We start from the raw sequence: 27,780 nt of genomic DNA on the forward strand, positions 1-27,780 counted from the left end.
CAAGCCCATGGCATGCACAAAACTGGTATTTGTCCAGTGACCTCATACAGGGAAAATCTTATTTTTATAGTAAAACAAACACAGATACATGGAACAGAATGGCATAGTCACATTAATTCAAGATAAAATAGGAAACTTCAGAAATAGTTTGTTGTTGTAGTGACTACTACAGATTATAAACAAGAGCCCAAACTGTTAAAGGAGTTAGGGAATGCAGTTGGGACTAGAACCCAGATATTCTGACGTCTAGTGCAACGAGATTCTGTACCCCAGCCTCCTTCACCAGCCCCATGATCTTTGGGAGATTACAACATTTTCTCACGCCCATTTTCTCACCCATACAATCAGGCCTGGATTGTTATTTAAGAAACTCGGGCCCAGGAGAGAAGTGACGTGTCCCTCCAAACTATAATGCTCAGATCTGACTCGGTGAGGGCTTGAACTCAGATCTTAACAGATGGAGTCCACTTTCTGCTCTGCTTTTCTAGCTGGGCAAAAGGTAGACTCTGTGGCCACAGAGCAGGACTGTCTCACTAGAGCCTGGCCTGCCTGGCACCGTGCTCAGACCACAAGCAATAAGAGTGAAGCTTTAAGGCAGAGCAAGAACATCCATCAGGAACCCTCGCTCATTTTCTCCACCCTTCCCCGCAACGCCGCCAAAAACAAGGGGCTTATTGCAGTGCTAGGAGGACATTCGGAAGGCCACCTTCAGCAGCATCAAGTAAAGGGGCTTGGAAATCAGACCAACCTATGTTGGAATCCCCATTCTGCTGCTTAGAAGCTGTGTGATCTTGGGCAAGTCACCTTACCTCTCTGAACCTCAGCTTCCTCCCTTGAACTATGGGACCCTTGAGCAAGGTTTTGTAAGGCTTAGATTAGGTAAGAGATGTGAGTGCATCTGATGTATATGTTTGGTGAGTGTCAGCTTCCCTTTCTAAGAAGTTCCTGCTCTGACCCCACTTGGCAGGTGAAGAAGTTTGTACTGGAGAAGTACAAACTGTTGTCGTCTTAGGAGGAGACAATAGATACAGCCCTCCTCGGCCAGCACTCCCTCCTCCCTGTTGCTGGGACTGCCAAACCCTACCTGTGTGGGTCTGTTTTGTGCTTCTCCTAGGTAAGCACGTTCATGTTTTTCATATCCTCACCACATTGTTGCAAAACAGACTGGGCACACGTTTCTCTGCCTGGTTCACAGAAGGGCAGGCCCCAGGCCTAGAGACTTCCATGCCTTGTCCAGGGTCACACAGCAAGCCATAGCGTGGCCTAGAACAGGCTTCCTCAACCTCGGCACCACTGACGTTTAGGGTGGAATAATTCCTTGTTGTGACAGGCTGCCCGGGGCCTTATAGGATGTTTAACAGCATCTCTAGACTCTCCCCACTACATACCAGTAATACCCCATCCCCAGCCAAAAATGTCTCTGGACATTGCCAAATGTCCCCTTCGTAGGCAATACCAGCTCCATTGAGAGCCACTGGCCTAGAACGCTGTTTGCTCAGAAGCCAACCTAATCTTTTCTATGAAAACACAACTCCAAGGACCAACAACAATATTTTTCTTCTTCCCCTAACACATAACATAATCTCTTAAAAGCAGATAGAACCCATATTTCAATATCCACCTTTGGCATTTTTTCAAAGTAGTGCCAGGGTGACAGGTGGGGGAAATGGAAAAAAAATATTTGAACACAGGCCATTTTTCCATTGGGCTTTGAGAAAATCCCCATCTTGCATATTCCTAGTGTATCTCTGGCCGATAAGCTTACTCATAAAACCAGGGCCTTAGCCAGGGCCACACATATCGAACTCCTAAAGACACACCATGATCAGGGCCCTACTGTTGTCTACATTGGTGGCTGGAGGTAAGTCCTGTCACCTAGAGGCACTTTTTCAGTCTCCTGGTGGGACTGGGGATGGGACCTCCCTGTACCCACTGGACTCAGTCCTGTGGTTATAAGCAAGCTGGAGTGAAGTTCCAAATAAGTGGGGCAAAGGGCAGGACTCTACCATCTGTGGGGATCCTTCCAGAACAGGGATTCTCTATTTGGGATTTGGGAATTCAGCAAGTGTAGGTTACATCGTTTGGGTCATTGCTACCTGGGCTCACAACCCTTTCTCTTTTTACAGCTCTCAACTGTGGGCACCCCACTTACCTGCCCAACCTGCACAGGGTGGTTGGAGGTGAAGATGTGAGGGCCAACAGCAGTCCCTGGCAGGGGAGTCCCCCCACCCCTCCACTTCTGCCCCCCTGCCCTTACCTACCTCACATCACCCCTTTGCCCTCCACCACGGGGTCTACTGCACTGGCAAAGATGAGGATTGGTGGGGACTCAGAGGGCAGGATGGGAAAATTCGCCAATAAAAAATACATTTCTGGGGCTTCCCTGGTGGCACAGTGGTTGAGAGTTTGCCTGCCGATGCGGAGGACACGGGTTCGTGTCCCGGTCCAGGAAGATCCCACATGCCGCGGAGCGGCTGGGCCCGTGAGCCATGGTCGCTGAGCCTGCGCGTCCGGAGCCTGTGCTCCGCAACGGGAGAGGCCACAACAGTGAGAGGCCCGCGTACCGAAAAAAAAAAAAAAAAACATTTCTGTGGCCTTGGTCAACCTTGGGGGTGGAGGGAGAGGTGCCTTCACCAGCCTCGATAAAGACCTGCCCCACCCCACAACCCATACACACAAATTCACAAATAGTCTTGCTCTGTTAACCAATCAGATGCTTGCTTACACATGTACTGTTATCCTATGAACCATTCATCACCTTCTATGCAAATATTCCTTGCTTTAAGGAACCAACCAGTGCAAATCAATTCTTTTTTATTTTTTATTTTTTTTATTTTTGGCTGCGTTGGGTCTCATTGCACGGGCTTTCTCTAGTGGCGAGCAGGGACTACTCTTCATTGCGGTGCACGGGCTTCTCCTTGTGGTGGCGGAGCACGGGCTCTAGGCTCGTGGGCTCAGTAGTTGCAGTGCACGGGCTCAGTAGTTGTGGCTCGTGGGCTCTAGAGCGCAGGCTCGGTAGTTGTGGTGCACGGGCTTGGCTGCTGCACAGCATGTGGGACCTTTCCAGACCAGGGCTTGTCCCTGTGTCTCCTGCATCGGCAGGCGGATTCTTAACCACTGCACCACCAGGGAAGTCCCGCAAATTAATTCTTAACTACAGGCAAGTAGATGTTACCAATGAAAGTAAATGCTTCCTTACCTTAAAACAATCCTAGTGATATGGAGACTAAAAATTCTGGTTGGGGCACGGGTATAAATTACCAGGACCTGTTAGTGGTAGGACTCCCGAAGAAAATACGTGAGGCTTACACTGACATAAATAAATATTGTAAAATCTCTCTAATCTAACGGGATTGGGACTGAGTAATTGAAAGGTTGGTTATAGCAAAATGATTAGAAACCACACATACATTTTTTAAACATTTTATTTTAATTTAACACTTGTAAATATATATTTGTCCACCGGTCTGTCTCGTGTAAACCACCCCCCACAACACATCATCTATACTTCCGTTTCTTTAGAGTAAAGCAATGACTGTGAGACATTCAAGAAGCCATGGGAATGAGCTCTTCCAGATTTTTATGACCTATTTTCTCAATGTTTCCGTTTTCTCGTCGATGCCTAATTTCACAGCAATTTTTCAAAAGTCAGGGTTATCTGGTCTCTTCCAAGCATTTCACTTAGTTTCCATATAAATCACAACTCACTTTTTGAACTCATGTTTCATCGGTTACATGTCTAATCAATTTACATAATTACAAGCACAACTGGCATACACAGGTTTGGGAACAAAAAGGTTGAATTGGGGTAAGTGCTAGTGGTGAGTGTTCATGGCGCCCCATACAGCCGACAGTATGTTTCACGGAGGGAATGGCAACAACCGTTCATCTTCCCCTCAATTAAGAGAGCTTCAATCATAGATGGTGACTGATAGTTCGCAATTTATACACTTGGCTCTGTGTATTTTGCCAATTCTTTTGGCACTTCTCTCATACTCCCATAATATATTTTTTCTGGAAAGTTGGAAGAGGGATCCTATACCTCCCCCTTAAGCAGAGGTCACCCTTGTGCTGAGAACCAATCAGTGCTGCCTACCAAAATATTTCCTCATCCTCTGGACCCGCTGACAGTGCTGGTACAAAAGCATCCTTGCCTTGGGAACTGATTGATGTTGGTCTTGGAAGTGTCTCTCTACACTTCCTGCTTCTGCTTCCCTGGGAGATTTTTTTACTGGGGTTGGTGGGCAGGTCAAGCAGGGTGGAGACCAGGGTGAGGCAACAAGGCACTCACTTTGGGGGCAAAATCTAAGGAGGCACCACAAAACTCAGTAACCAAAATGAATATTTAAATGCAATATTTTTAAAAAATCAAACTTTTTCATAACGAACAAAATATCAAAATTTTAAGCAAATATAATGTGCTCTGAGTTGCCTGAGAGGTCTCTTTGGTTCCACACTCACCCCAAGATTATGATCCTAGATCATAACCCACCAGACACTTGAAAATAAAGTGCTAGGTGATTCAAAATTAAAGTAAGATGTGTAAAGTTTCCAGACAGATTGTGGAGCCAGACGATCCCTGCTCTACCACATAGTAGCTGGATGAGTGGAGCAACTCAATTTACCTTTCTCGGTGGGTAATATTAAAAATGTATAACAGCCCTTATGGCGTGGACCACAGTGTACAAATTTCTGTCGGTTGCCTTAATTTACTCATCTGTAAAATGGGAATAATAATAGTGCCTCATGGGATTGCTGTGATTATGATGTGAGCTGATTCACACTCTGAGCTCAGAACAGTGTCTAGTATATAGTAAGTGTTCAAATTATTAGACATTTAAACTGTTAGCTATTGTAATTGTTAATCATTCCAAGAGCCCCCAACAGGCATTATGGCATTATGATCCCCATTTTCTAGACAAGGTAACTGGGGCTCAGGAAAGTTACATAATTGCCCAAAGTCACCCCGTTATCCTGGCAGAAAGTGGAGATTCAAATTTGGTTCAACCTTTGCTCTTTTGGCCACACTTAGCTACCCACAAATTATATGTTTCCATATTATTTCAAATTTTCACATCTGTAGGATGGTTTCAGCCTATTTTCAGATCTTTGGGGTGGGGATATCCTTTTAGGTGTCTTTTTTTTTTTTTTTTTTTTCGGTACGTGGGCCTCTCACTGCTGTGGCCTCTCCCGTTGTGGAGCACAGGCTCCAGACGCACAGGCTCAGCAGCCACAGCTCACGGGCCCAGCCGCTCCGCGGCACGTGGGATCATCCCGGACCGGGGCACGAACCCGTGTCCCCTGCATCGGCAGGCGGACTCTCCACCACTGCGCCACGAGGGAAGCCCTTAAGTGTCTTTTTAAATTTTGTCTAATTTTAAGCATTGTTTAAAAAGCCAGTTCATCTAAGGCCCCTTAATGTCAAGCAAACAAGAAAATGCCACGTGGATAACCAGAAATGAGGATGTTTGGAGAAAAGCAGGCATCATTCCTGCTTTTCCTCCATGGGAACCCTGGTCAGAGCACACAACCCTCTGCTGTCACCTCCCTCCTCTCTGCTTGGCCTTGGCAAGGACTTGAAAGGAAGGGGAAGGACATGGGACAGTTTTGGCAGAGAATCAAGCAGTGCCAAATGCAACCGCCTTAAAGTTCCAACCCACACCTATTAAACTATCAAATCTAAATAGAAACACGTCTTTGTTTAAAGAAAAATGAGGGACTACCCTGGCGGTGCAAGGGCTAAGAATCCACCTGCCAATGCAGGGGACACGGGTTCGATCCCTGGTCCAGGAAGATCCCATATGTCACAGAGCAACTAAGCGTACGCGCCACAACTACTGAGCCCACATGCTGCAACTACTGAAGCCTGCACACCTACAGCCCATGGTCCGCAACAAGAGAAGCCACCGCAATGAGAAGCCCATGCACCGCAATGAAGAGTAGCCCCCACTTGCCAAAACTAGAGAAAGCCCGGGCGCAGCAACTAAGACCCAATGCAGCCAAAAATAAATAAAATAAAATACATTTTTTAAAAATACAAAAATATTTTTAAAAAGTTGAGGAGCTGTAGGGTAAGGTACACTTATATATGTTCATATTCCTATCAGTGGGTTTAGTCTTGAGGGAAAAACTAGAGAAACAGGTAACAAGTTCTGCAGGAAAGACCAGATCCTTGCCTGGTGAGTCTACTGTCATTCATTCACTCACTCATCCATTCATTCATTTGCTGATTCACTCACTTGTTCAATTTATTAAGGACCCACCATGAGACATGTACTGTTCTAGGCACCTGGAATACAGCAGTGGGAAAAAAAATTCACAGAGCTTATATTAAAGTGGGAGAGTGAGACAACAAACAATTGAATGGGTAAATTCATAATGTCAGGCGATGATAGATACTATGATGAAGAATAAAGCAGGACCAGAGGAAAAGAGACATGTGTGTTCATATGTGTGCATACGTGTGTAAGGATGTACGTGCATACTCTGTTTTAGGTAAGGTCACAGAAGGCCTCACAGGGCAGAAAACCTTGAGCACAGACCTGTAGGAAGTGAAGGAGAAAGCTATGCTAATACATAAGAGAAGAATAGTCCAGGCAGAAGGAAGAGCAAGTGCAAAGGCCCTGAGGCAGAAGTGGGCTTGGTGTATTTCCAGAACCTCGTGGAGGTCAGTGTGGCTGGAGCAGAAGGGAGTGGGAGCCTATAAGGTCAGGGAGGTCATGTAGAGACTTGTAGAGCCTTGTTCAGTTTGGGGTTTCACACTGTGAAATAGGGGGAGCCACTGGCTGTTCGAGCAGAGAAGAGATATAATCATGCTTACATTTTAAAAGGATCATTCTGGCTGCTGTGTTGAGAAATGGGGTGAGGGAGGGGCCAGGGTGAGAGCAGGGAGAATACATAGGAAGCTACAATAATAATCCAGGTGAGAGTTAAAGATGGTTGGGACCAGCAGTTGAGGTGGTAAGAGGGATGCGTTCTGTCTACATATTCTGGAAGTAGAGCAGGCGGGATTTGCTGGTAGATTAGAATGAGGCATATGAGAGAAAGAGAAGCATCAAATTCACTGCCTAGTGTTTTGGCCTGAGCAGCAGGTACAGTGGGGTTGCCATTTACCAACATGGGAAAGCACAGACTTGGGGCGGGGGGGGAAATCAAAATTTTGGTCTACACATATTAAATTGGAGGAATATGTCCTAAAGAAATAGCTCCCAAGAAGGGAAAAACCCCAACAAGTCATGTTGCCGAAAGATGTTCAAAACAATCACTTTTTATTTATTTTATTTTTGGCTGCGTTGGATCTTCTTTGCTGCGCGCGGGCTTTCTCTAGTTGCCGCGAGCTGGGGGCTACTCTCCCTTGCGGTGCGCAGGCTTCTCATTGTCGTGGCTTCTCTTGTTGCAGAGCTCGGGCTCTAGGCACACGGGCTTCAGTAGTTGCGGTGCGCAGGCTTCTCATTGTCGTGGCTTCTCTTGTTGCAGAGCTCGGGCTCTAGGCACACGGGCTTCAGTAGTTGTGGCACACAGGCTCAGTAGTTGTGGCGCACGGGCTTAGCTGCTCCGCGGCATGTGGGATCTTCCCGGACCAGGGCTCGAATCCGTGCCCCCTGCGTTGGCAGGAGGATTCTTAACCACTGTGCCACTAGGGAAGCCCAACAATGACTTTTTAATAGTGTCTTTATTTAAATTTTGGACATTTTGTTCATCAGAGATTTTTTGTGCTAATTTTCTAAAAATTATTAAAATGTTATTTATCCTGATGACTCAGTTTCTTGGTGCCCCGTTAGATTTTGCAGCTGAGGTGAGTGCCTTGCTCACCTTACCCTGGCCCCGCTCTCAGGGCTGGGAAGCTGCAGAGCAGAGAAGCCTGGTCCTTTCAGTGACCAGAGCACCTGCACTTCTTCCCAGGTCTCCCTGCAGTACAGCTCCAATGGCCAGTGGCACCACATCTGCGGAGGGTCTCTGATAGACCAAAACTGGGTCCTGACAGCTGCCCACTACATCACGTAAATGCTCTTCCCCAGCCTCCCAGCCCACTCACCCCACTGGCCAGTGCTCACCTCTCAGAGTTGGAGCCCAGATGGCCTGAACCACCCTGTGTAAAGGAGCCTTGCACATAACCACTTCCTTAGCCAAGAAACAAGTTCTCATCAATGTATAGTTCAGTCTGTTGGTCAGTTGATGGGCCCATACATGACATGGATTAAGTATCCCTTGCGGGGCGCTGAGGGGGACTATGGAAAGGGAGGAGGCCCATTTCCTGTCCTCTTGGGGGAACTAGGTGTGGCCTCAGGATCTGGAACTGGGTTCCCTTGAGCAACTTGAACAACTACTCCAAGCCTCAATACCATCACCTGCTAAAAATCAGGTAACAGAATTTAGTGTGGATTAAATGTGATGATGCATTAAAGGGGCTGGCTCTTAGTAAGTGCTCAATAAAAGTGAACTGGCACCATTATAAAGGCCCACAAGGGACAGGAAAGGCTCTGTGACATTCGTTGTTCACCTGTCCTCTTCCCTCCCTACAGCCTCTGCTTATCTCACACCGGCGGGTGCTCACTGGAGTTTCCGCTGGGCCAATGTGATGCTTTCATAGCCAGGAGAGGTCCCTTCTCCTCAGCTGATTTACAAGTTCTATGAGGTGGGTGGGGGGGAAATAATAGAGGCCTGGGCATCAGGAGTCCTGGTTCTAGCTCTGAACTGTCCCTAACGAGCTGCAAGGCTCTGGACCATTTACTCCTCCCTGAGCCTCAGGTTCCCCATCTAAACATGGGAGGTGAGAGGTTAAATTCAAAGATGCCTTTGGGGCTTCCCTGGTGGCGCAGTTATTGAGAGTCCGCCTGCCGATGCAGGGGACACAGGTTCATGCCCCGGTCCGGGAGGATCCTGCGTGACGCGGAGCGGCTGGGCCCGTGAGCCATGGCCGCTGAGCCTGCGCGTCCGGAGCCTGCGCTCCGCAACGGGAGAGGCCACAACAGTGAGAGGCCCGTGTAAGTGTACCGCAAAAAAAAAAAAAAAAAGATGCCCTTGAGGGTAAATGACTGCTGTTATCTCTGTATCCATCTCACTTCCCCCATAGTAACACAGAGTTTATATTATTACAACTTTTATTTTATATCATAGTTTACAGTTGGTATAATACAGTTGCAATTACTGTTTGGTTTTAGTTATTATAACGAATCGATTGCCCAGAGGGAAGGAGAACTCCCAGCGCCAACTAGTAGCTCTTGGAGCAGGCACTGACTTGGGCCCATCCCAGCACTGGCCTGAGCCAGGCCTCCAGACAGTGCATTGATTGGGGTGTCCCTGCCCATAGGGGCCCAGAGAGAGGAAAGGACAGCCCAGAGCTTACCTTCCCCGCTTGGCCCCCTCTCCCAATTCCTCCAGGACCTACAGCGTGGTGCTGGGCCAGCACTACCTCGCCACCTATGAGCCCAGCTCGCTGGCCATCAAGGTCTCCGAGCTTGTGGTGCAAGAGGACTGGAACTCCAACCAGCTCTCCAAAGGGTGTGTTCTGTCTGGGTGCGCTTGGGGGGTGGGTTGGCAGGGGTGCAGAGCGGGGGTGGGGCGTCTCCCAGAAGGCAGTGTGTGCAGCCCTACCCCATCCTTTGCTCCTTCTGTAGGGAGCGGGGAGGAGCTCTCAGCTCCAAAGATGCCTGGGCTGGGGTGTGACTAGGGGAGGGAGAGGCAAAGACTGTCAGAGCGACCTGGATCTCCTGCCAGTTAAGCCTGCCGCTCCCCTGTCCACCATAGGCACTCAATGACTGTGTATTTATTCTGTGCCAAGTCCTGGGGACACAGGGATAGGTCTGCAGGTCCCACTATAAGTGGAGTCTATGAGTGGAGTAGGACACAGTCCCTCTGCTGTCCCCTACTCTGTGCTCCCTCCCAACACGCCTTTGACATTTTTCAAAGATTCCCTGATACTCTGCTGGGACAGCCTGGGGTAACACACGCAGGAAGCTGGCAAGGGGCTCAGAGCTCTGCAAAGCCCCCCAGGGATTGTTCCCCGACCTGCAGGGAGATGGCAACTCTGCTTCCCCCAACTCCTCATAGACAAGCACATACCATCCTATGTTCACCTGCCATGTCCCACATGCCGTGCTGGGTGCTGGACGCACAGAGATGCACAGGTCACCACACCAGCTCTCAAGGAGCCCAAGGCCAGAAATGTGGCTGGGAGGCAGTGCGGGGTGGTGGTTAAGGGTCGAGCTTCTAGAACCTGGAGGCTTAGATACGAATACTGACCGCGTGGCCCAGCACGAGTTCCTTAGCCTTTCTGTGCCTCAGTTTCCTCTTTGGTAAAATAAGGACAGTAATAGTGTCTACCTCTAGGGTTGTTGTGAGGATTAAATGAGATAATGTATGTAAAGCACTTAGGAAAAGTCCTGGCACATGATAGAAACCATATGTGTGGGCTATTAGCAGTAGTAGTACAATAATGGTGCAATAAAGAGGTGTAAGTGCTGGGATCTATGTCTGAGCCATCAAAGTAGAGGGGAGTGGTCCCAGGAAGTGGAAAAAAGGAGGGAGAGGAAGAAGAGGAAGGGAAGGTTCTCTGCCCGTCAGGAAACTGGTGGAATCAACCCCCTCCTCCCACCCGGTCCACTCTCAATGTGCATTAGAGATTAATTCACATCTAATTCCCCTTCTAGCCGGAAGTTTGCAAGGGCTGGGCCATGCCTGATTCACCCCTGAATCTCCACCCCCTATCCCAGGGAGCGGGCACATGTAGGGGCAGGGAATATTTGCTGGAACATCAGACTTCTTTCATCATTACTAATCCTGAGATCCAGGTGGTATTAAACAAAATTCAGAGCCATGGGGTCACTCACGCCTTCATTCCACTGGTATCTGTTGAGCACCTACTATATGCCAGGCCCTGTTCTAGGCACCAGGAAACAACAGTGAGTGAAACACACAAGGCCCCCAGTCCTGCGGAGTTTAGGGGACCGCCTAAACCCGAGCATCTCACTGCAGCTCAGGGGACTCCCCCTTTCTGATCACACAAGCAAGCATAAGCACTCCAATGACCAGCAGACACTGTGCCCAGCCAGCCTGGTCTTCCACTAGGACAGGCAGGAGTGGTGGGGGTCGCCAACCCTCCAGACCCTCACAGTCCAACCCGCCTTCCCAGTGAGCTCTCTTCCACCCCCAGGAGTTAGTTTGCACAATCAGACCAACTAACACTTAGTGCTTTCCTTGTGCCAGGCACTGTGCTAGGTGTTTCCTGAGTGTTATCATATTTATTCCTCACAACAGTCCCAGGCGGGAAGTACTGTTATTATCCCCAACTCACAGATAAGGAAACCACGACCTAGGAAGGGAAGGAACTTGCCTGAACTTACAGATCCAGAAAGTAGCATTAAATCAGGTGTGATGTGCCCAGCAGTGACCTGATCTGAGCACATCTTCAATACACTTTCATCATCATGGTCGTCATGATTGTCGTCATTGTCCCCACTTTCTGGGGACAGAAAGTTGTCTTCCCTTTTCCTGCTTCCCCATCACCTTCCCGAAACACAGAGGTATCCATCATCCTCTCCCAATCCCCAAGAGCAGATCTGCAGTTCCAGAAGGGCCTTTAGAAAGAAGAACCCCAGCCAGCTCTTCAAATCTGCATAATTTATCCACATGCAAGGGCTCTTCTGCAGCCCAAGATGCCACTCTTGAATGGCTGCCCAGAAAGTTCGCTCTGCCAAATCTTCCAGAAGACTCTGCATCACAGCCCTGGGGAGAGCAGGAGGATGCCCCGTGGCCATAACACCCTGTGATCCTTCATCCAGGCAGCCTGCTGTGGTCCAGCACCGATGATGGTGCACAGAGGATGCGGGGTGTCCGTGAGTCATGAGTCAGTCTCTGCCCCAAAAGGGACTTGTCAACTAGATGAAATACACACAGACAAGACGCTGGAAAGCCGTAAAATGACACAGAATGGGTCCAGGGAAGCCTTAAGAGATGGGGAGGAGATGGGTGGGCAGAGAGTGGAGAAGGGCCTTTTCACACACACGTGGACCCTCTATGTGGCCTGGGCTTCTTCACGGCACGGAGGTTAGGATCCAAGAACAGGAATCCTGAAAGACCAGACAGAAGCTGCATTTTCTCATGCCCTAGTCTCAGAAGTCACATGGTGTCACTTCCTTTATATCACAGTCCCCCACCCCCCAACCAGAGGGAAGAAACCCAGACCCCTGCTCTCAAAGGACAGAGTGTCAACATCACATTGCAACAAGCACCGATGGGATGGGAGATCTCATTGCAGCCATCGTGGAAAGTGTAATCTGCCAATCACTAAAGGTTTCCTAGACAAGGACGTGAGACTAATGGATAAATCTGGCAGCAGAACTCAAGGTGGAAGGGTGAGTAAAGGCAAAAAGGCCTTTCAGCCTGAACATCTACTGTTTTCTAAACCAAACATAGGAAGCATACGGCTGGGACAGACATTACCAAGCAGTCATGGATTTATTTCCTTGCTGACCCTGGACAGAGCCTCAGAATCCTTGTCAACACAGCCTGCCAGGCAGCCACAAACTAATCCATCAGAGTGGACATTGCAAGACAAACCTATTTGCCCTCCCTGTTCTGTACAGTCCCCTGAAAGGCCTCAGGGGAATTTAGGGCTCCAAGCTCCACCAGGGACAAAATGCAATCCTGGGGTTTAACCACAGCTGCTCCCCAATCCCTCGTAGCCCCAACAGAAGGAAGGTTCACCATCAGGCTGGCCGAGGAGGGGGTTCAATGTTCCCCGCTGGGGCTCTGCCTCTTTACAAACCCAGGAACGACATTGCCCTGCTCAGACTGGCCAACTCCATCGCCCTGACTGACAAGATCCAGCTATGCTGCCTACCGCCCGCTGGCACCATTCTACCCAACAACTACATCTGCTATGTCACAGGCTGGGGAAGGCTGCAGAGTAAGTGGGTGCCGGGAACCCCAAGGATCCCAAGGGAGGGAAGGGAGGCAATGTCACCCTTGTCCTGTCAGGGGCTCTCTCCCCACTCATCATCCAGGGAGTCTGGAAAAAATGGCTGCTGCCTTGGAGAAGCAGGATAGCATAGATGGATAATCAAGTGGGGTTTATTCCAGGAATGCAAGGATTCTTCAATATATGCAAATCAATCAACGTGATACACCATATTAACAAATTGAAGGAGAAAAACCAGCATGATCATCTCAATAGATGCAAAGAGAGCTTTCGACAAAATTCAACATCGATTTATGATAAAAACCCTCCAGAAAGTAGGCATAGAGGGAGCTTTCCTCAACATAATAAAGGCCATATATGACAAACCCACAGCCAACATTGTCCTCAATGGTGAAAAACTGAAATCATTTCCACTAAGATCAGGAACAACACAAGGTTGCCCACTCTCACCACTGTTATTCAACATAGTTTTGGAAGTTTTAGCCACCGCAATCAGAGAAGAAAAGGAAATAAAAGGAATCCATATCGGAAAAGAAGAAGTAAAGCTGTCACTATTTGCAGATGACATGATACTATAAATAGAGAATCCTAAAGATGCTACCAGAAAACTACTAGAGCTAGAAGGCCAGAAACTATCAAACTGTTAGAGGAAAACATAGGCAGAACACTCTATGACATAAATCACAGCAAGATCCTTTTTGGCCCACCTCCTAGAGAAATGGAAATAAAAACAAAAATAAACAAATGAGACCTAATGAAACTTCAAAGCTTTTGCACAACAAAGGAAACCATAAACAAGACCAAAAGACAACCCTCAGAATGGGAGAAAGTATTTGCAAATGAAGCAACTGACAAAGGATTAATCTCCAAAATTTACAAGCAGCTCACGCAGCTCAATAACAAAAAAAAAAACAACCCAATCCAAAAATGGGCAGAAGACCTAAATAGACATTTCTCCAAAGAAGATATACAGATTGCCAACAAACACATGAAAGAATGCTCAACATCATTAATCATTAGAGAAATGCAAATCAAAACTACAATGAGATATCATCTCACACCGGTCAGAATGGCCATCATCAAAAAAATCTAGAAACAGGGCTTCCCTGGTGGCGCAGTGGTTGAGTCCGGCTGCCGATGCAGGGGACACGGGTTCGTGCCCCGGTCCGGGAAGATCCCACATGCCACAGAGCGGCTGGGCCCGTGAGCCATGGCCGCTGAGCCTGCGCATCCGGAGGCTGTGTTCTGCAATGGGAGAGGCCACAGCAGTGAGAGGCCCATGTACCGCAAAGAAAAAAAAAAATCTAGAAACAATAAATGCTGGAGAGGGTGTGGAGAAAAAGGAACACTCTTGCACTGCTGGTAGGAATGTGAATTGGTACAGCCACTATGGAGAACAGTATGGAGGTTCCTTAAAAAACTACAAATAGAGCTACCATATGACCCAGCAATCCCACTACTGGGCATATACCCTGAGAAAACCATGATTCAAAAAGAGTCATGTACCAAAATGTTCATTGCAGCACTATTTACAAAAGCCAAGAGATGGAAGCAACCTAAGTGTCCATCATCAGATGAATGGATAAAGAAAATGTGGCACATACATACAATGGAATATTACTCAGCCATAAAAAGAAACGAAATTGAGTTATTGGTAGTGAGGTGGATGGACCTAGAGTCTGTCATACAGAGTGAAGTAAGTCAGAAAGAGAAAGACAAATACCGTATGCTAACACATATATATGGAATCTAAGAAAAAAAATGTCATGAAGAACCTAGGGGTAAGATGGGAATAAAGACACAGACCTACTAGAGAATGGACTTGAGGATATGGGGAGGGGGATGGGTAAGCTGTGACAACGTAAGAGCGTGGCATGGACATATATACACTACCAAACGTAAAATAGATAGCTAGTGGGAAGCAGCCGCATAGCACAGGGAGATCAGCTCAGTGCTTTGTGACCACCTAGAGGGGTGGGATAGGGAGGGTGGGAGGGAGGGAGATGCAAGAGGGAAGAGATTTGGGAACATATGTATATGTATAACTGATTCATTTTGTTATAAAGCAGAAACTAATACACCATTGTAAAGCAATTATACTCCAATAAAGATGTAAAAAAAAGGGCTTCCCTGGTGGCGCAGTGGTTGAGAGTACACCTGCCGATGCAGGGGACACAGGTTCGTGCCCCGATCCGGGAAGATCCCACGTGCCGCGGAGCGGCTGGTCCTGTGAGCCGTGGCCGCTGAGCCTGCACATCCGGAGCCTGTGCTCTGCAACGGGAGAGGCCACAACAGTGAGAGGCCTGCGTACCGCAAAAAAAAAAAAAAAAAAAAAAAGAATTCAGACTTGCCTGGGTTCAAATCCAGCTCCTTCACTTACTTGCTATGTGACCTTTGGCATGTTACTTAATTAGCTTTTCCACACTGAAGTTTCCTCATCTGTAAAATGGGGATAAGAACAGCACCTGTATCACAGAGTTGTCAATAATCCATGGGAAGCACTTAGCCCAGCGCCTGGCACATAGTAGATGTTGTGTGTTAATTGTTGTCACTGTCACTATGCCAGAATGAGGGTTATATTGACTACATGACTTCTGGCACAGAAATCCCTTTTCTTTTTCTCCCCGTTTTTTGGCCATGCCACGCAGCATGTGGGATGTAGGATCTTACTTCCCCAGCCAGGGATCGAACCCATGGCCCCTGCAGTGGAAGTGCAGAGTCCTAACCACTGGACCGCCAGGGAAGTCCCCAGAAGTCCCTTTTTTTTTTTTTTTTTGCGGTACGCGGGCCTCTCACTGTTGTGGCTTCTCCCGTTGCGGAGCACAGGCTCCGGATGCGCAGGCTCAGCGGTCATGGCTCACGGGCCTAGCCACTCCGTGGCATGTGGGATCCTCCCAGATCGGGGCACGAACCCGTGTCCCCTGCATCAGCAGGCAGACTCTCAACCACTGCACCATCAGGGAAGCCCCCCAGAAGTCCCTTTTTATGGCCCAAAGCCAGAGTCCAAAATAGCATTCACTCTGTGACCTCAGGATTCCAGAGCTCCACAAAGGTCCCTGGGGCCCTCATCAGACTCTCTGCTCCCCATCTCAAAACTCATCTGTCCCACGTGCCACCTGACCTTGCTGCTCAGACTCTGGCTACATGTGGGTCTCCTTTTGACATAAGCCCTAAGGGTCAGAAATCCAATGACAGTAGACCACCAAGAAGGAACACCAAGAAGGAACCTGCCCTCCCCTTGTAAAATCACCAGACGTTTGGAAAATTCTAGGAAGGCTCATGCAGATAAGTGGTTTTTTTTTTTTTCATAATGACATATATCTATAAGTGACATTTTTTTACAGAGGAACATCAACACACATACACTCAAATTAGTATCACCCTCTTGCCTGGCTTATCTGCAAAAACATGGATACATGGAAACTCAGCAGAAGTAAGAAGTGGGAAATGTATCTCATGCTTACTGAGATACAAGCACAACCACTGGTTCATTTATCAGAAAACACCCAGGCAGAAAGTATTTCACTGGAGGCAGCAAGAGCCAGGGAAGGGTCCAAATGCTTGGCTTTATTCCCAGCTCTGTTGGTCACTAGCTGTGTAGCCTTAGCTTCAGTTTTCTCAACTGTAAAATGGAAATACGATTGGCAAAGATTAAAGGAGATGACAAAAGTGATGTGAAAATTCTTATACACTTGCAAAATATAATACAGGTTAGACTAGATTTAATTAGGATGGTCTTGGGAAAGCTGCTTAACTTCTCTTGGCTTCAATGTCCCATCTGTCCCAATGTCCAAAATAGGAATAAATATTTACTGTGAGGATTAGTTTAGTATTTTGAACGGCCTAATAAAATGCAAGTGAAGAATATTATTAGTCTTTGACATGAGTAGCAGCGATGATAGTAATGAAAGTGATGGTGGCAGTGTCGTTGGGAGCCATTAGGAAAGCTCTACTTTCAATGCATTCAAGTATTTTTCCCAAGCTGGGTCTCCAGATGCCAGCAGGCTCACTGTCATATTTAAGGTAAGTGGTAGAAACCATGGAGCCAGCACAGCAAAATGGCGAGTTTGTTATAAGGATTTAAGAGACTCAGTCAAGGCCAGAGACAGCCAGGTTTCAGGAACAGGAGAGAACCAGGGGCTGAAAGACTATGAGAAACTCAGGAAACCCTCTCTCAGAATTTCTTTTCTTCGTGGATCTACTTCATCCTTCTCTCCCTAGAAGAAAATGGCAGCCACTACCAACAGCTCCCAGATTTATATCCTCTCTGGCTGGGATTTCTTAGTCCCACCCCCAAATTCCCAGGAGAAGGAGCTCATTGGCTTAGCTGGGGTCAGGTGTTCACCCCTGAACCAATCAGCAGTGGCCAGAACACTACCCAATCAACTGTGAGGATACATACAGTATGGGCAAACATGGCTGCTCCCATGGCAACCCTATGGATGGAGGGAAGTAAGAGGGACCAGAAAGAAAGGGGCTGGGCATCCCACTACTCGCTTTTTCTCTTTGTCCCTGTAACACCTTCTCTCTTGTCTCATGCAGCCAGCGGAGCTCTTCCTGACATCCTGCAGCAGGGCGAGCTGCTGGCTGTGGACTCTGCCACATGCTCCCAACCTGGTTGGTGGGGCAGCACTGTGAAGACCAATATGATCTGTGCGGGGGGGTGATGGTGTGACCTCCAGCTGCAGTGTGAGTGCAGGAAGTCAGGTGACCCCACACACACACCGACAAAATGAGGCTGAGGATGGGGAGAGTCTCTCAGGGTCCTAGACTCCATCCTCCCAGCTGCTGGCAAAGCACTGGGAAACAGCTTCACACATTTGAACCCTGACCTTTGTCCTTGCAGTCTCCAGAAAAGAGGTTTTGAGATTCTCCTTGTAGTAGTGTCCACCCTCTCACTGCTGGGAAGTCCTTCCTTGGGTCTCACTGAGGTCTCTCATGACTGTCATCTCTCTTATTCTTTCCTCTGTGTAGTAAGGGAGCCAAGGGGCCATATTTGCTGGGTTAGGACCTTTCTAAGGTGATTTCAAGTTTATCTGTTGAATTAGTCCCATTCATGACCCAACGTATCCCTTCATGGTAGCTGCCACAGAGCCTTTCGGATACAGTGTCTTAACCAAAAGGACTTGCTATGTGGTGGACTTTGAAGTAGAGTGGGGACAGAGCGGGAAGGAGCTTCACGTGTCCTTCGGATCACACTGGGCCCCTACACTCTCTGCCCAGGCAGACGGGCCCCCAGGAAACTCCGTCAACGGGAGGAAATGGCCGGTGGTGATTGAGCACGTGGCATTCTAACTCTGGGACACGTCTCAGCTCCTTCACTTACTGCTCGAGAGCCTCAGTCTGAGGGCTTCTGTTTTCCTCTTTGATGAAATGGGGATACTGCAACACTTACCTCATAGGTTTTTGGTAAAGATTAAATGAGATAAGGCCTATAAAGTGCTTAGCACCATTCCAGGCACACAGAAAGAATACAGGCTTGTTCCTGTTGGTATTAGGGTGCCATCTTGAGCTGTGACCACAAGGGCTGGCCTCCGAGAATATGGCAATCCACCGTGGAACAATATAAATGCACTGCCAACATGTAAAACACGGGGCTCTGAAGGGTAGCCCCTTCCCCTCCCCTCCCATCGCCCCACCCAAGCTCAAAGGCCCCTCCTGACACAACTCTGGCCTTCCCCAGGGGGACTCCGGCGGACCACTGAACTGCCAGGCGGCTAATGGCCAGTGGCAAGTGCACGGCGTGGTCAGCTTCAGGTCCTCCCTTGGTTGCAACTAATACCACAAGCCCTCCGTCTTCACGTGGGTCTCCAACTACATGGACTGGATCAATTCGGTAAGAACCGGACCAGCCCAGTGCCCCCCAGGCCCTGCCCTGGCCCTGGCCCCATGAGGGCCATGCCCACCTGAGTTCTGAGGACCTCCTCCCTCCTCTTGAGAGCTAGGAGGCTGCAGACCTGGGCAACCCCTGCAGGATCCCCCATAGGCCCCAAAATTTCTGTGTGAGTTGAGTGAAAAGGCACATAGAGGGTGGTCTTGTCCAAAGAGGTTGAAAATAAAGGTTACTCCTCCAGCATTAACAGCAGGTTCCCTAGGATTCATGGGGTATTTTGGTTTTGCTTATCTTATCTACGTGTAGGCCCAGACCCCACTGCCCAATGCTATATTTATCTGCAAAGCCCCAAACCTGGTCGTTTGAGATCCTCACAGCCTTTATTATTGGAAATTAGTCATTCTAAAGGGTTCCCCAGCTGTTCTGTAGGGTGACCAATCATCTCAGTTTGCGCTGGACTGGGAAGTTGCCTGGGATGCAGGACTTTCTGTTTCAGACCAAGGCAGTCCAGGTAAATGGGGCTGAGCCGATCCCACTATGACTGTGAATGTGTCCCCAGAGAGCTTTAGCCTGTGAGCTCAAAACCAGTGCCTCACAAACTTCCACACCAGCTCAATTCCTATTTTTAAAAAACAACGAATACACATTCATTTATAATGAAAACCAGAAAAAAAATTTATTAAAAAAAAAAACCCAAAACTGGTACCAATCTTGGGAGAAGCCATGGATACAATCAGAGGTAGGTGGCAGCAGCCAGAACAGGGACAGTTGTCACAGGAAGGGCACGCCTTGGTGGGGGGGACCTGGGAGAGGGCGGAGGAGGCATCGTGCCTCGTAATGGATGCTGGAGGGGAAAAGGAGGACACCGTGCCGATCGGGGGCACTTTTTTACCCACCTCCCAGCAGTGCCACCACCTGGGTTTGCTCTTCTGTAAAATGGGACTTGAACCAGACCAGGAATCATCCACTTTTTTAGGACGCAGAACAAGTCGGGGGTGTGGTGTTTGGGACAGAGCCCCCAAAGAAGGGAAAGCTGGCATCTGGTTTCCTTATTTCAAGTTGAATTTACAGAGAGCTGTTTAATTAAATCAAACCCACACTCCATTATAAAATCAAATATGATGTCACAGCCGTAAGCTTGCAGTCCCAGGAGGAAAACAACACTGTCAAATGGGCACTGTCAAAATAAGCAGGTGGCTGCCTCCGAGTTTTCCCATTAATACTTGAGGGCTCCTTGTTCATTTGTCTGTCTGCTGGCATTTCTCTGCCAACAAGTGGTTACAGGCACCAGAAGTTCCAGAAAAGTTTGTTGGAGAAAAAGGTAAAATCAAGAAGAGAGTGGCCATTAACTTACAAGGTTTTTTCTGTCCATTGGGGGAAAGCTCTGGTCCCCTTTTGGCAGAGGAAAACCTGAGTCCAGCTTTGGAGGTGCCCCCAGCATTTCAAAAGAGCCTGGCCCGAGACGGATTAGATGGGAGGACGCTTAGGGCCTTTTCCCAGCCAAATCCGAGGATCCTTTCCAACCCCAGCTGCCGTGTGAGTCACCATGCGGCTGGCCCTGGCAGCACCTTGGAGGCCCCGAGCAGGGCCAGGAGCAATTGTCCTATCTTTTGGTCCCAGCATCAGCTGTTCCCAGCCACAGACACAAGCACAACAGAGCAGGCCTCAGCCGAAAGCCTGGCCAGATGTCAGAGGGGATCAATGGGGAAAGCAAGCCTTGCGAGGCAGCCGGGCAGAGGCCCTAGGTTCCCGGGACAGCAGCCAGGGCAGGCTCACGTGCCTGTGACAGGTTCCAGGAGCAGCAGAGCCAAGCTGCCAGCTGTCCTCTGGTAGAGGCCGCCGCGGCAACTGCAGAGGGGCCAGTGGAGCCTTGCAGTGGTCCCAGCCCAGGGGCACAGCTTGGAGTTCCAAACCCAGACAAGTGAAGAGCCAAGGTCAGGGGCTGGGAAGCGATAGGAGACAGGTGGCCAAGGGCATTCATCCTTTCAACAGATGTTCGCTGAATGATAGCAACACATGAATCTTCAGCGTTCACCAGCTTTATTTTTATTTTTATTTTAGAAGGTCATACATACTCTTGGTAAAAATATTAAAAGCATATCAAGTGTATTAAAAGTGTATCAAGTAAAAAAGTAGACATCCCCCTTGTATGACATCTGCAGGTCTACCCCCCCCAGAGATAATCATGGCCAATGGCTTGGTGTGTGGTCTTCTGGATTTATTTTGGTGCATCTATAAAATATCTATATACGTACATATAAACATACTGTCTTCTAACCAAAAATAGGGTTTTACTCTCCATTACTGTTCTGCAGCTTAGTCGTTTCACTTAACACCATATCATATTATACATGTGAGCCCACGTATCTATGTCATTCTTTTGAACAGCTAAATAAAATTCCATAGTATGAATATAATGAATGAAGCTTTCATCTGTTTCCTATTTTCCACTCTCACATGGCTGCAATGAACATCCTTGGACGTATATCCTTGCACACTGATGAGAGCATCTATGCTACAGAGATAACGCAGCGTCACTGGATCACGGAGTCGGCACATTAGGATGTTTAGGAGATGCCAAACCACCTCCGAAAACGGGTTACAGCCCCACTCTCAGCACGTGATGGTGCTTTAACAACGGCAGGGATTGTTAACAATTTAGGGGCTCTCAAACCTTTTGAGAAACAAATGAAATCTACAAACATGCCCATCCATACATTCGGCGTATAATTTTTTGAGTTCCCAGGCCCCCCGCCCTGAAGCCCAAACTGAACTCCAGGCTAAGACTCCTTTTTACAGGAAGCCCAAACAGGTCAGTGTAAAGCTGTGATGACATCTTTTCTCTGGAGCGTCATTAGAGCCCCTAGGGAGAGCTGCTTCAACGCGGGCCGCCTGATTCACACGGGCAGCGCAGAGCGGGGAGGGAGAAAGCCGGGAACCTGCAAGCAAGGCTCTGCTCTGCTGGGTTAACCTGATTATTTTCTTGTGTGTGTCCTGAAGGTGATTGAAAATAAGAAAATAACTAACCACCAGAAGTCCCCGGGACTGTTTCGGACTTGGAAAGGTCACAGGAGGAAAGTAATAATAAAGTGACAACTACATGAATCACATCTTGGTGAAAGTCTTATTAGCAAATCGTCCTCTTATCTAGGGCCCTGAAAGCAAGAAATAGGCTGGGGTCGAGGCAGCTTAAAGGCCTTGGCGGCGGGGGTAAGGGTGCAGGTCCTGCAGCCAGGAAGGCACCTGGAGGGATGGGCTGGACTCAGGAAGACCTGGGCCTTGCCAGGTCTCTCCACTGGTTAATTGTGTTCCCTGGACAGGTGACTTAACCTCCCCCAACACACAGCTCCCACCCCAGTCACCTTCCTGTGATGGGGTAGGGGGGAAAGTCAAAAGAAATAAGAGCTGGGGAATGTTTCCCAAAAATCCAAAGTCCCCTTTATATAAGGAAGAGTTAGTGCAAAATGAGGGGGGGGTGGGAAATAGGTGAAAGAGAGTCCATATTCACCTAAGGTTTTGGTTTGTTTTGTTTTTAAGAACACTGCAATATAGACAAAACTTGGTAATTTTTAAAACTTCATTTAGGATTCACAGATTCTAACTCTTCAAACTCTAGTAGCCCCAAACTGCTGATCTAAAAGAGATGCTGGTCTGCTTGTCACCAAAGTTTCCTGTAGCTCAGTGGTTCTCCAGTGGGGGCCCACCAGGGAGACTTGGCAATGTCTGAAGACAGTTTTGGTTGTCACGACTCGGGGAAGGGGTGCTGCTCGCATCTAGTGGAGAGAGGCCAGGGATGCTGCTAAATGTCCCACAGTGCACAGGACGGCCCCACAACTAAGGATTCTCTGGCCCCAAATGTCAGCTGTGCTGCGGCTGAGAAGCCCTGATGTGGAGAAAACACAGGGGTCACAGGCCACAGCCACTAGCCAGGAACGGGCCCCTGGCAAAGAGCCCTGTGGTGTCCACGGCCTTCTGCTCTCCTTCCTCCATCACCGGTCATTTGGCTCCAGTTTGAAAGCTGCTAGGAGCCTGTCTGCAGCCCGGGGGGGGAAACAGCAGACCTCTACAGGCTACAGAATCCTTCAATGGGTGTCAGCCACAGTTGTAGGAAAGTCCAGGCCTCAGCCGCCACCAGGGCTGGAGCAGGAAGGTTTTGGGGTGAAAGGTAAGGCAGGGTGAGAGGCCCCAGCCTCATTACGTTTTAAAGAAAAGTTTTTTCCGGAGGAAATTAAAACAGCCAGGAATCTGTTTGTAAATTCCTTTCACTGAAACAGCATTAGCAACCTGTGAAAACAAGACCACAGGGAGGCCTGTGAGTTCTCTTGACTGAAGTAAGAATTCCAAAGAAGGGCTGGGGGAGCGTCCACCAAGTGAGAATTTTATTTTATTTATTTTTATCTATTTATTTGGCTGTGCAGGTCTTAATTGTGGAATGCGGGATCTAGGTCCCTGACCAGTGATCGAACCCAGGTCCACTGCATTGGGAGCACCAAGTCTTAACCATTGGACCACCAGGGAAGTCCCCACCGAGTCAGAACTTTAAAAACAACTCTAGGGACCTCCCTGGTGGCGCAGTGGTTAAGAATCCACCTGCCAATGCAGGGGACATGAGTTCAATCCCTCGTCCAGGAAGATCCCACATGCCGTGGAGCAACTAAGCCCGTGTACCACAGCTGAGCCTGTGCTCTAGAGCCCGTGCGCCAAAACTACTGAGCCCACGTGCCACAACTACTGAAGCCCACGCACCTAGAGCCCATGCTCCGCGACAAGAGAAGCCACCGCAATGAGAAGCCCGCCCACCGCAACGAAGAGTAGCCCCCGCTCGCCGCAACTAGAGAAAGCCGGGTGCAGCAACAAAGACCCAATGAAGCCATAAGTTAATTAATTAATTTAAAAAAAAAAAAACTCTAGCTGCAGCCTCCTTGAGTGTGTGTGTGTGTGTGCACGTGCGCACTGGACAGGGGGATGGGGGAGGGGTTAGAGAACAAGCATCTCAACTGTAAGTTTAGAAAATTCAAAATTCAGAATTTCAAAACTCAGAAATTCACAAAGTTCAAATCAGACTGAAAGGTTTGCATGAAGGAAAGTTGAGAGAAGAGACTGGGCCCCAGGAGCCGAGTGCACTGCTTAGCCCTGATGGGCCCCCAGCTGCCTCTGAGACCTGCGCATCCGCGGCCATGGCTCATGGCGCCCCCTGGAGTCGTGCTGCGTGGTGGCACTGCACCTGCTTTTCTTCTCTCCTCTGCTCAGCAAAGCTCAGAGCCGGAGCCTCCCCAGGAGGAGGTCCCAGCCCATATAGCTCCTTCTCACGGCACAAAATACCTGAACAGAGCAGGAGGGGCCCATGCGTGCTCTGAGACACTTGGAGGAAGTAACTGCTCTGAGTGGGGCCCTATCCGGCTGGCCTTCCCTGTTCTCACTGAGGCCTTCCAGAAGGGGAGACACTAAAAGGATTCATGATTCTCAAGGGTCAAGAGCAGAAGGCCGTGCAGTGGTGAAAGGGTGCAGGCCCCGCGACCTGCCTTCAGGGCCACGCTCAGGCACTGGGCCATCCCACCCTGGCACTGAGGACTGGCTCCATCAGTGGGCGGGGACTGAGGTGTCAGCCTGGGCCCTCAGAGGCTGGGGAAAGCAGTCTTTTGCATGATGAGCAAATGTCACTGCAGGCAGTAATTTCTCGCATTAGGAGAAGCGAAAGCACCAACTCTCAGGGCAAGCCCGGTGCAGAAGAAACCTCGGGCTTGGGCTTGGGGCCCTGCTCAGCCCCACCACCTGCCCTGGGGAGGATGACACACTGGCCCTCCCCCCAGCCTCACCCTGAGCAAGAGTGTCTGAAGGTCCTCGCAGTGAGCCCACTGCTCAAAAATGCTGTCCAGGGTCTCGATGTACCAGGAGCCACTCTTGGTATCCCTCCAGGAGACAAAACCTGCCGAAGGAGAAAGGCTGAATGTCATTGGGAAGCTGCCCCTCCCCACGTATGCAGACGGGCCCACCTCCACACTTGGACTGATGTACACAGCCAGCAGCAGCCCACATCTCCATGCTCTGTCCCATCGTGATCTTATTTCATCCTCACCACTACCCTGTGACTTTGGTCATGCTTCCCATTTTCCTAACAAGGCAACCAAGGCTCGGAGAAGTCAGGTGACTCTCCCGAGGGATAAGAAAGGAAAGAAACTAACACTTGTCACACCTGCTATGTGCCAGGCACTGTGCTCAGTGGGGGAGCAGCCACCTTGTTAAACTCACCATGACGATCCCTAAGGTACAATGAATATACCCATTTTAAAGATGAGAAGACTGAGGCAGGGCCAGGACGAGGGTGAAGCGAGTGAGGCACACCAACGCAAGAATGCATGCCTCCTTACACTTTGCATTCTAGGCACCCTGACTCCCTCGCCCTGAGCTGAGGCTCAGAGAGGTGAAGTAACTTACTCAGGGTCACAAGAGGCAGAACAAAGTCTCACACGCAGGTCTTTTCTTCACAACACAGCCGCTTCTAGGGCAGATGGGGGGACCTGCTGGCTGGAAGGACAAGCTCTCACGATCCACTCACCTGGGAAGGTGGAGTAGGACACCAAGATGTCGCTAGGTGTGGGCAAACTGGACACGGCATCCGGCTGGTCGACGGTGACTGGGCCTTCCTGGAACGGGGTAGCATCAGGCTCAGGGTCGCTGTCAGGGGTCCTGTCTTCAGGGGAAGTGGAGGCCACCTCAAACCCCTGGTCTTTCTGCTCTGCAGGAAACAGAAACAGACAACACTTGCCAGTGTAAACACCCAGACCAGAGCTCCCACTTCTTGGTGCCACCAGCCTGAGAGGCCTGATTTCCTCTGGAGCCGGGGGCCTAGTGCTGGACAAACAGGAGCAGGAAACCGAAACAGGGGCTTTACTTTTACTGTAACAAAAGTTTTCCACATTCATTAAGTAAAGCTGGGGGTGAGGGCAAGAATGCAGAAATTTTTAAAACAGCTATAAAAATAAGTTACAAGGTATACACCCAAAAGAATGGGAACCAGGTGTTCGAGCAAGAACTTGTGCAGCAATGTTCATTACATTATTCACAACAGGCAAAAGCTAGAAACCACCCACATGTCCAGGGACAGATGAACGGATAAACAAAATGTCTATAAACATCCAATGGAATATTGTTCAGGCTTAAAAAGGAATGAAGTACTGATAGAGAAAACAGTGTGGAGGGGCCTTGAAAACACGCTAAGTGAAAGAAGCCAGACACCAAAGGCCACAGAATATGATCCCATTTATATGAAATATCCAGAAGAGGTGAATCCAGAGAGGAGAAAGCAGATTAGTTGCCAGGGGCTGGGAATGGAGTGACTGCTAACGGGTATGGAGTTTCTTCTGGGGAAAGATGAAATGTTCTAGAATTAGATGGTGATGATGGTCACTCACATTGTGAATGTACTTAATGTCACTGAATTGTACAATTTAAAATAGTTAAAAATGCTAAATTTTATGTCATTAAAAAGTCACACTTCCCTAGTGGTGCAGTGGTTGGGAATCCACCTGCCAATGCAGGGGACATGGGTTCAATCCCTGGTCCGGGAAGATCCCACATGCTGTGGAGCAACTGAGCCCATGCACTACAACTACTGAGCCCACGGGCCACAACTACTGAAGCCCACACGCCTAGAGCCCGTGCTCCGCAACAAGAGAAGCCACCACAATGAGAAGCCCGCGCACCACAACGAAGAGTAGCAGCTGCTCGTCGCAACTAGAGAAAGCCCACGCACAGCAACGAAGACCCAACACAGCCATAAATTAATTAATTAATTAATTAAAACAGCATATAGATTTTTTTAAAAAGTCACGTTATACAGCCTTATAAAGGAAGGAAATTCTGACACATGTTACAACATGGATGAACCCTGAGGACATTATGCTGAGTGAAAAAAGCCGGTCACAGAAAGACAAATACTGCATGATTCTGCTTACATGAGGTGCCTCGAGTAACCCAATTCATAGAAACAGAAAACAGAATACTGGTTACTAGGGGCTGGAGGAACGGGGAATGGGGATTAGTGCTTAATGGGTACAGAGTTTCAGTTTTGCAAAATGAAAAGAGTTTTGGACATGGATGGTGGTGATGGCTGCACAATAACGTGAACGTACTTAATACCACTCCAGAGCTATACACTTAAAACTGCTTACCATGGTAAATTTTATGTGTATTTTATCACAAAGTTTTTAAATTAGAAAAAATTACCCCTAAAAAGGTCACAGAACAGTATATAACGTATGACCTGTTTGGCATAGATATGATGGATAAATGGACAGGAGAGAAAGAGAAAAGTCTGGAAGGAAACACCAATTGTTAACAGTGGCTCTTCTGAAGAACAAGAATGGGAGTAGGGATGGGCCCAGGACTTTGACTTTTCACCTTTATACACCTCTGAGGGCTTTGATTTTGTTTGTTTTTGTTTGTTTTTTGTTTTTTGGTTTTTGCAGTACACGGGCCTCTCACTGTTGTGGCCTCTCCCGTTGCAGAGCACAGGCTCTGGACGCGCAGGCTCAGCGGCCATGGCTCACGGGCCTAGCCACTCCGCGGCATGTGGGATCTTCCTGGACCGGGGCACGAACCTGTGTCCCCTGCATCGGCAGGCGGACTCTCAACCACTGCACCACCAGGGAAGCCCTGTTTGTTTGTTTGTTTTGTTTGTTTTCCTGTTTGTTTTTTAATGAGCATGAACTTTTTTTTTTTAATAAATTTTTTTTTTTTTGGCTGCGTTGGGTCTTCGTTGCTGCACATGGGCTTTCTCTAGTTGCGGGGAGCAGGGGCTACTCTTCGTTGCGCTGCACGGGCTTCGCATTGCGGTGGCTTCTCTTGTTGCAGAGCACGGTCTCTAGGCGCGCAGGCTTCAGTAGTTGTGGCACACGGGCTCAGTAGTTGTGGCTTGCAGGCTGTAGAGCGCAGGCTCAGTAGTTGTGGCACACGGGCTTAGTTGCTACGTGGCATGTGGGGTGTTCCCAGACCAGGGCTCGAACCCATGTCCCTTGCACTGGCAGGC

General features: G+C 48.8%; 2 protein-coding genes across 3 annotated transcripts in view; one reads left to right on the forward strand and one right to left on the reverse strand.

Annotated features, from left to right (window-relative positions):
• The first annotated feature begins 1,821 nt into the window (after nucleotides 1-1,821).
• Nucleotides 1,822-18,812, forward strand: LOC132502481 (chymotrypsin-like elastase family member 2A). Its single transcript, XM_060118360.1, is given in 8 exon segments — nucleotides 1,822-1,861; nucleotides 2,127-2,212; nucleotides 7,900-8,000; nucleotides 9,382-9,501; nucleotides 12,771-12,911; nucleotides 17,466-17,577; nucleotides 17,579-17,608; nucleotides 18,603-18,812. Coding segments are annotated over 8 exon segments (840 nt in total).
• Nucleotides 18,813-20,775: 1,963 nt separating this feature from the next.
• Nucleotides 20,776-27,780, reverse strand: part of CASP9 (caspase 9) — a 37,995-nt gene continuing 30,990 nt past the window's right edge. For both annotated transcript variants that reach the window (XM_060089002.1, XM_060089003.1), the window contains exons 7-9: nucleotides 25,309-25,488; nucleotides 24,569-24,678; nucleotides 20,776-23,036 (exon numbers count right to left, since the gene is read on the reverse strand). In XM_060089002.1, coding sequence (XP_059944985.1) covers nucleotides 22,947-23,036; nucleotides 24,569-24,678; nucleotides 25,309-25,488 — 380 coding nt within the window. In that variant the 3' untranslated portion in view covers nucleotides 20,776-22,946. The remainder of the gene's footprint in view (nucleotides 23,037-24,568; nucleotides 24,679-25,308; nucleotides 25,489-27,780) is intronic.

The sequence above is a fragment of the Mesoplodon densirostris genome, chromosome 2 (assembly GCF_025265405.1).
Source record: "Mesoplodon densirostris isolate mMesDen1 chromosome 2, mMesDen1 primary haplotype, whole genome shotgun sequence".
In the NCBI taxonomy this organism is placed as follows: Eukaryota; Metazoa; Chordata; class Mammalia; order Artiodactyla; family Ziphiidae; genus Mesoplodon; species Mesoplodon densirostris.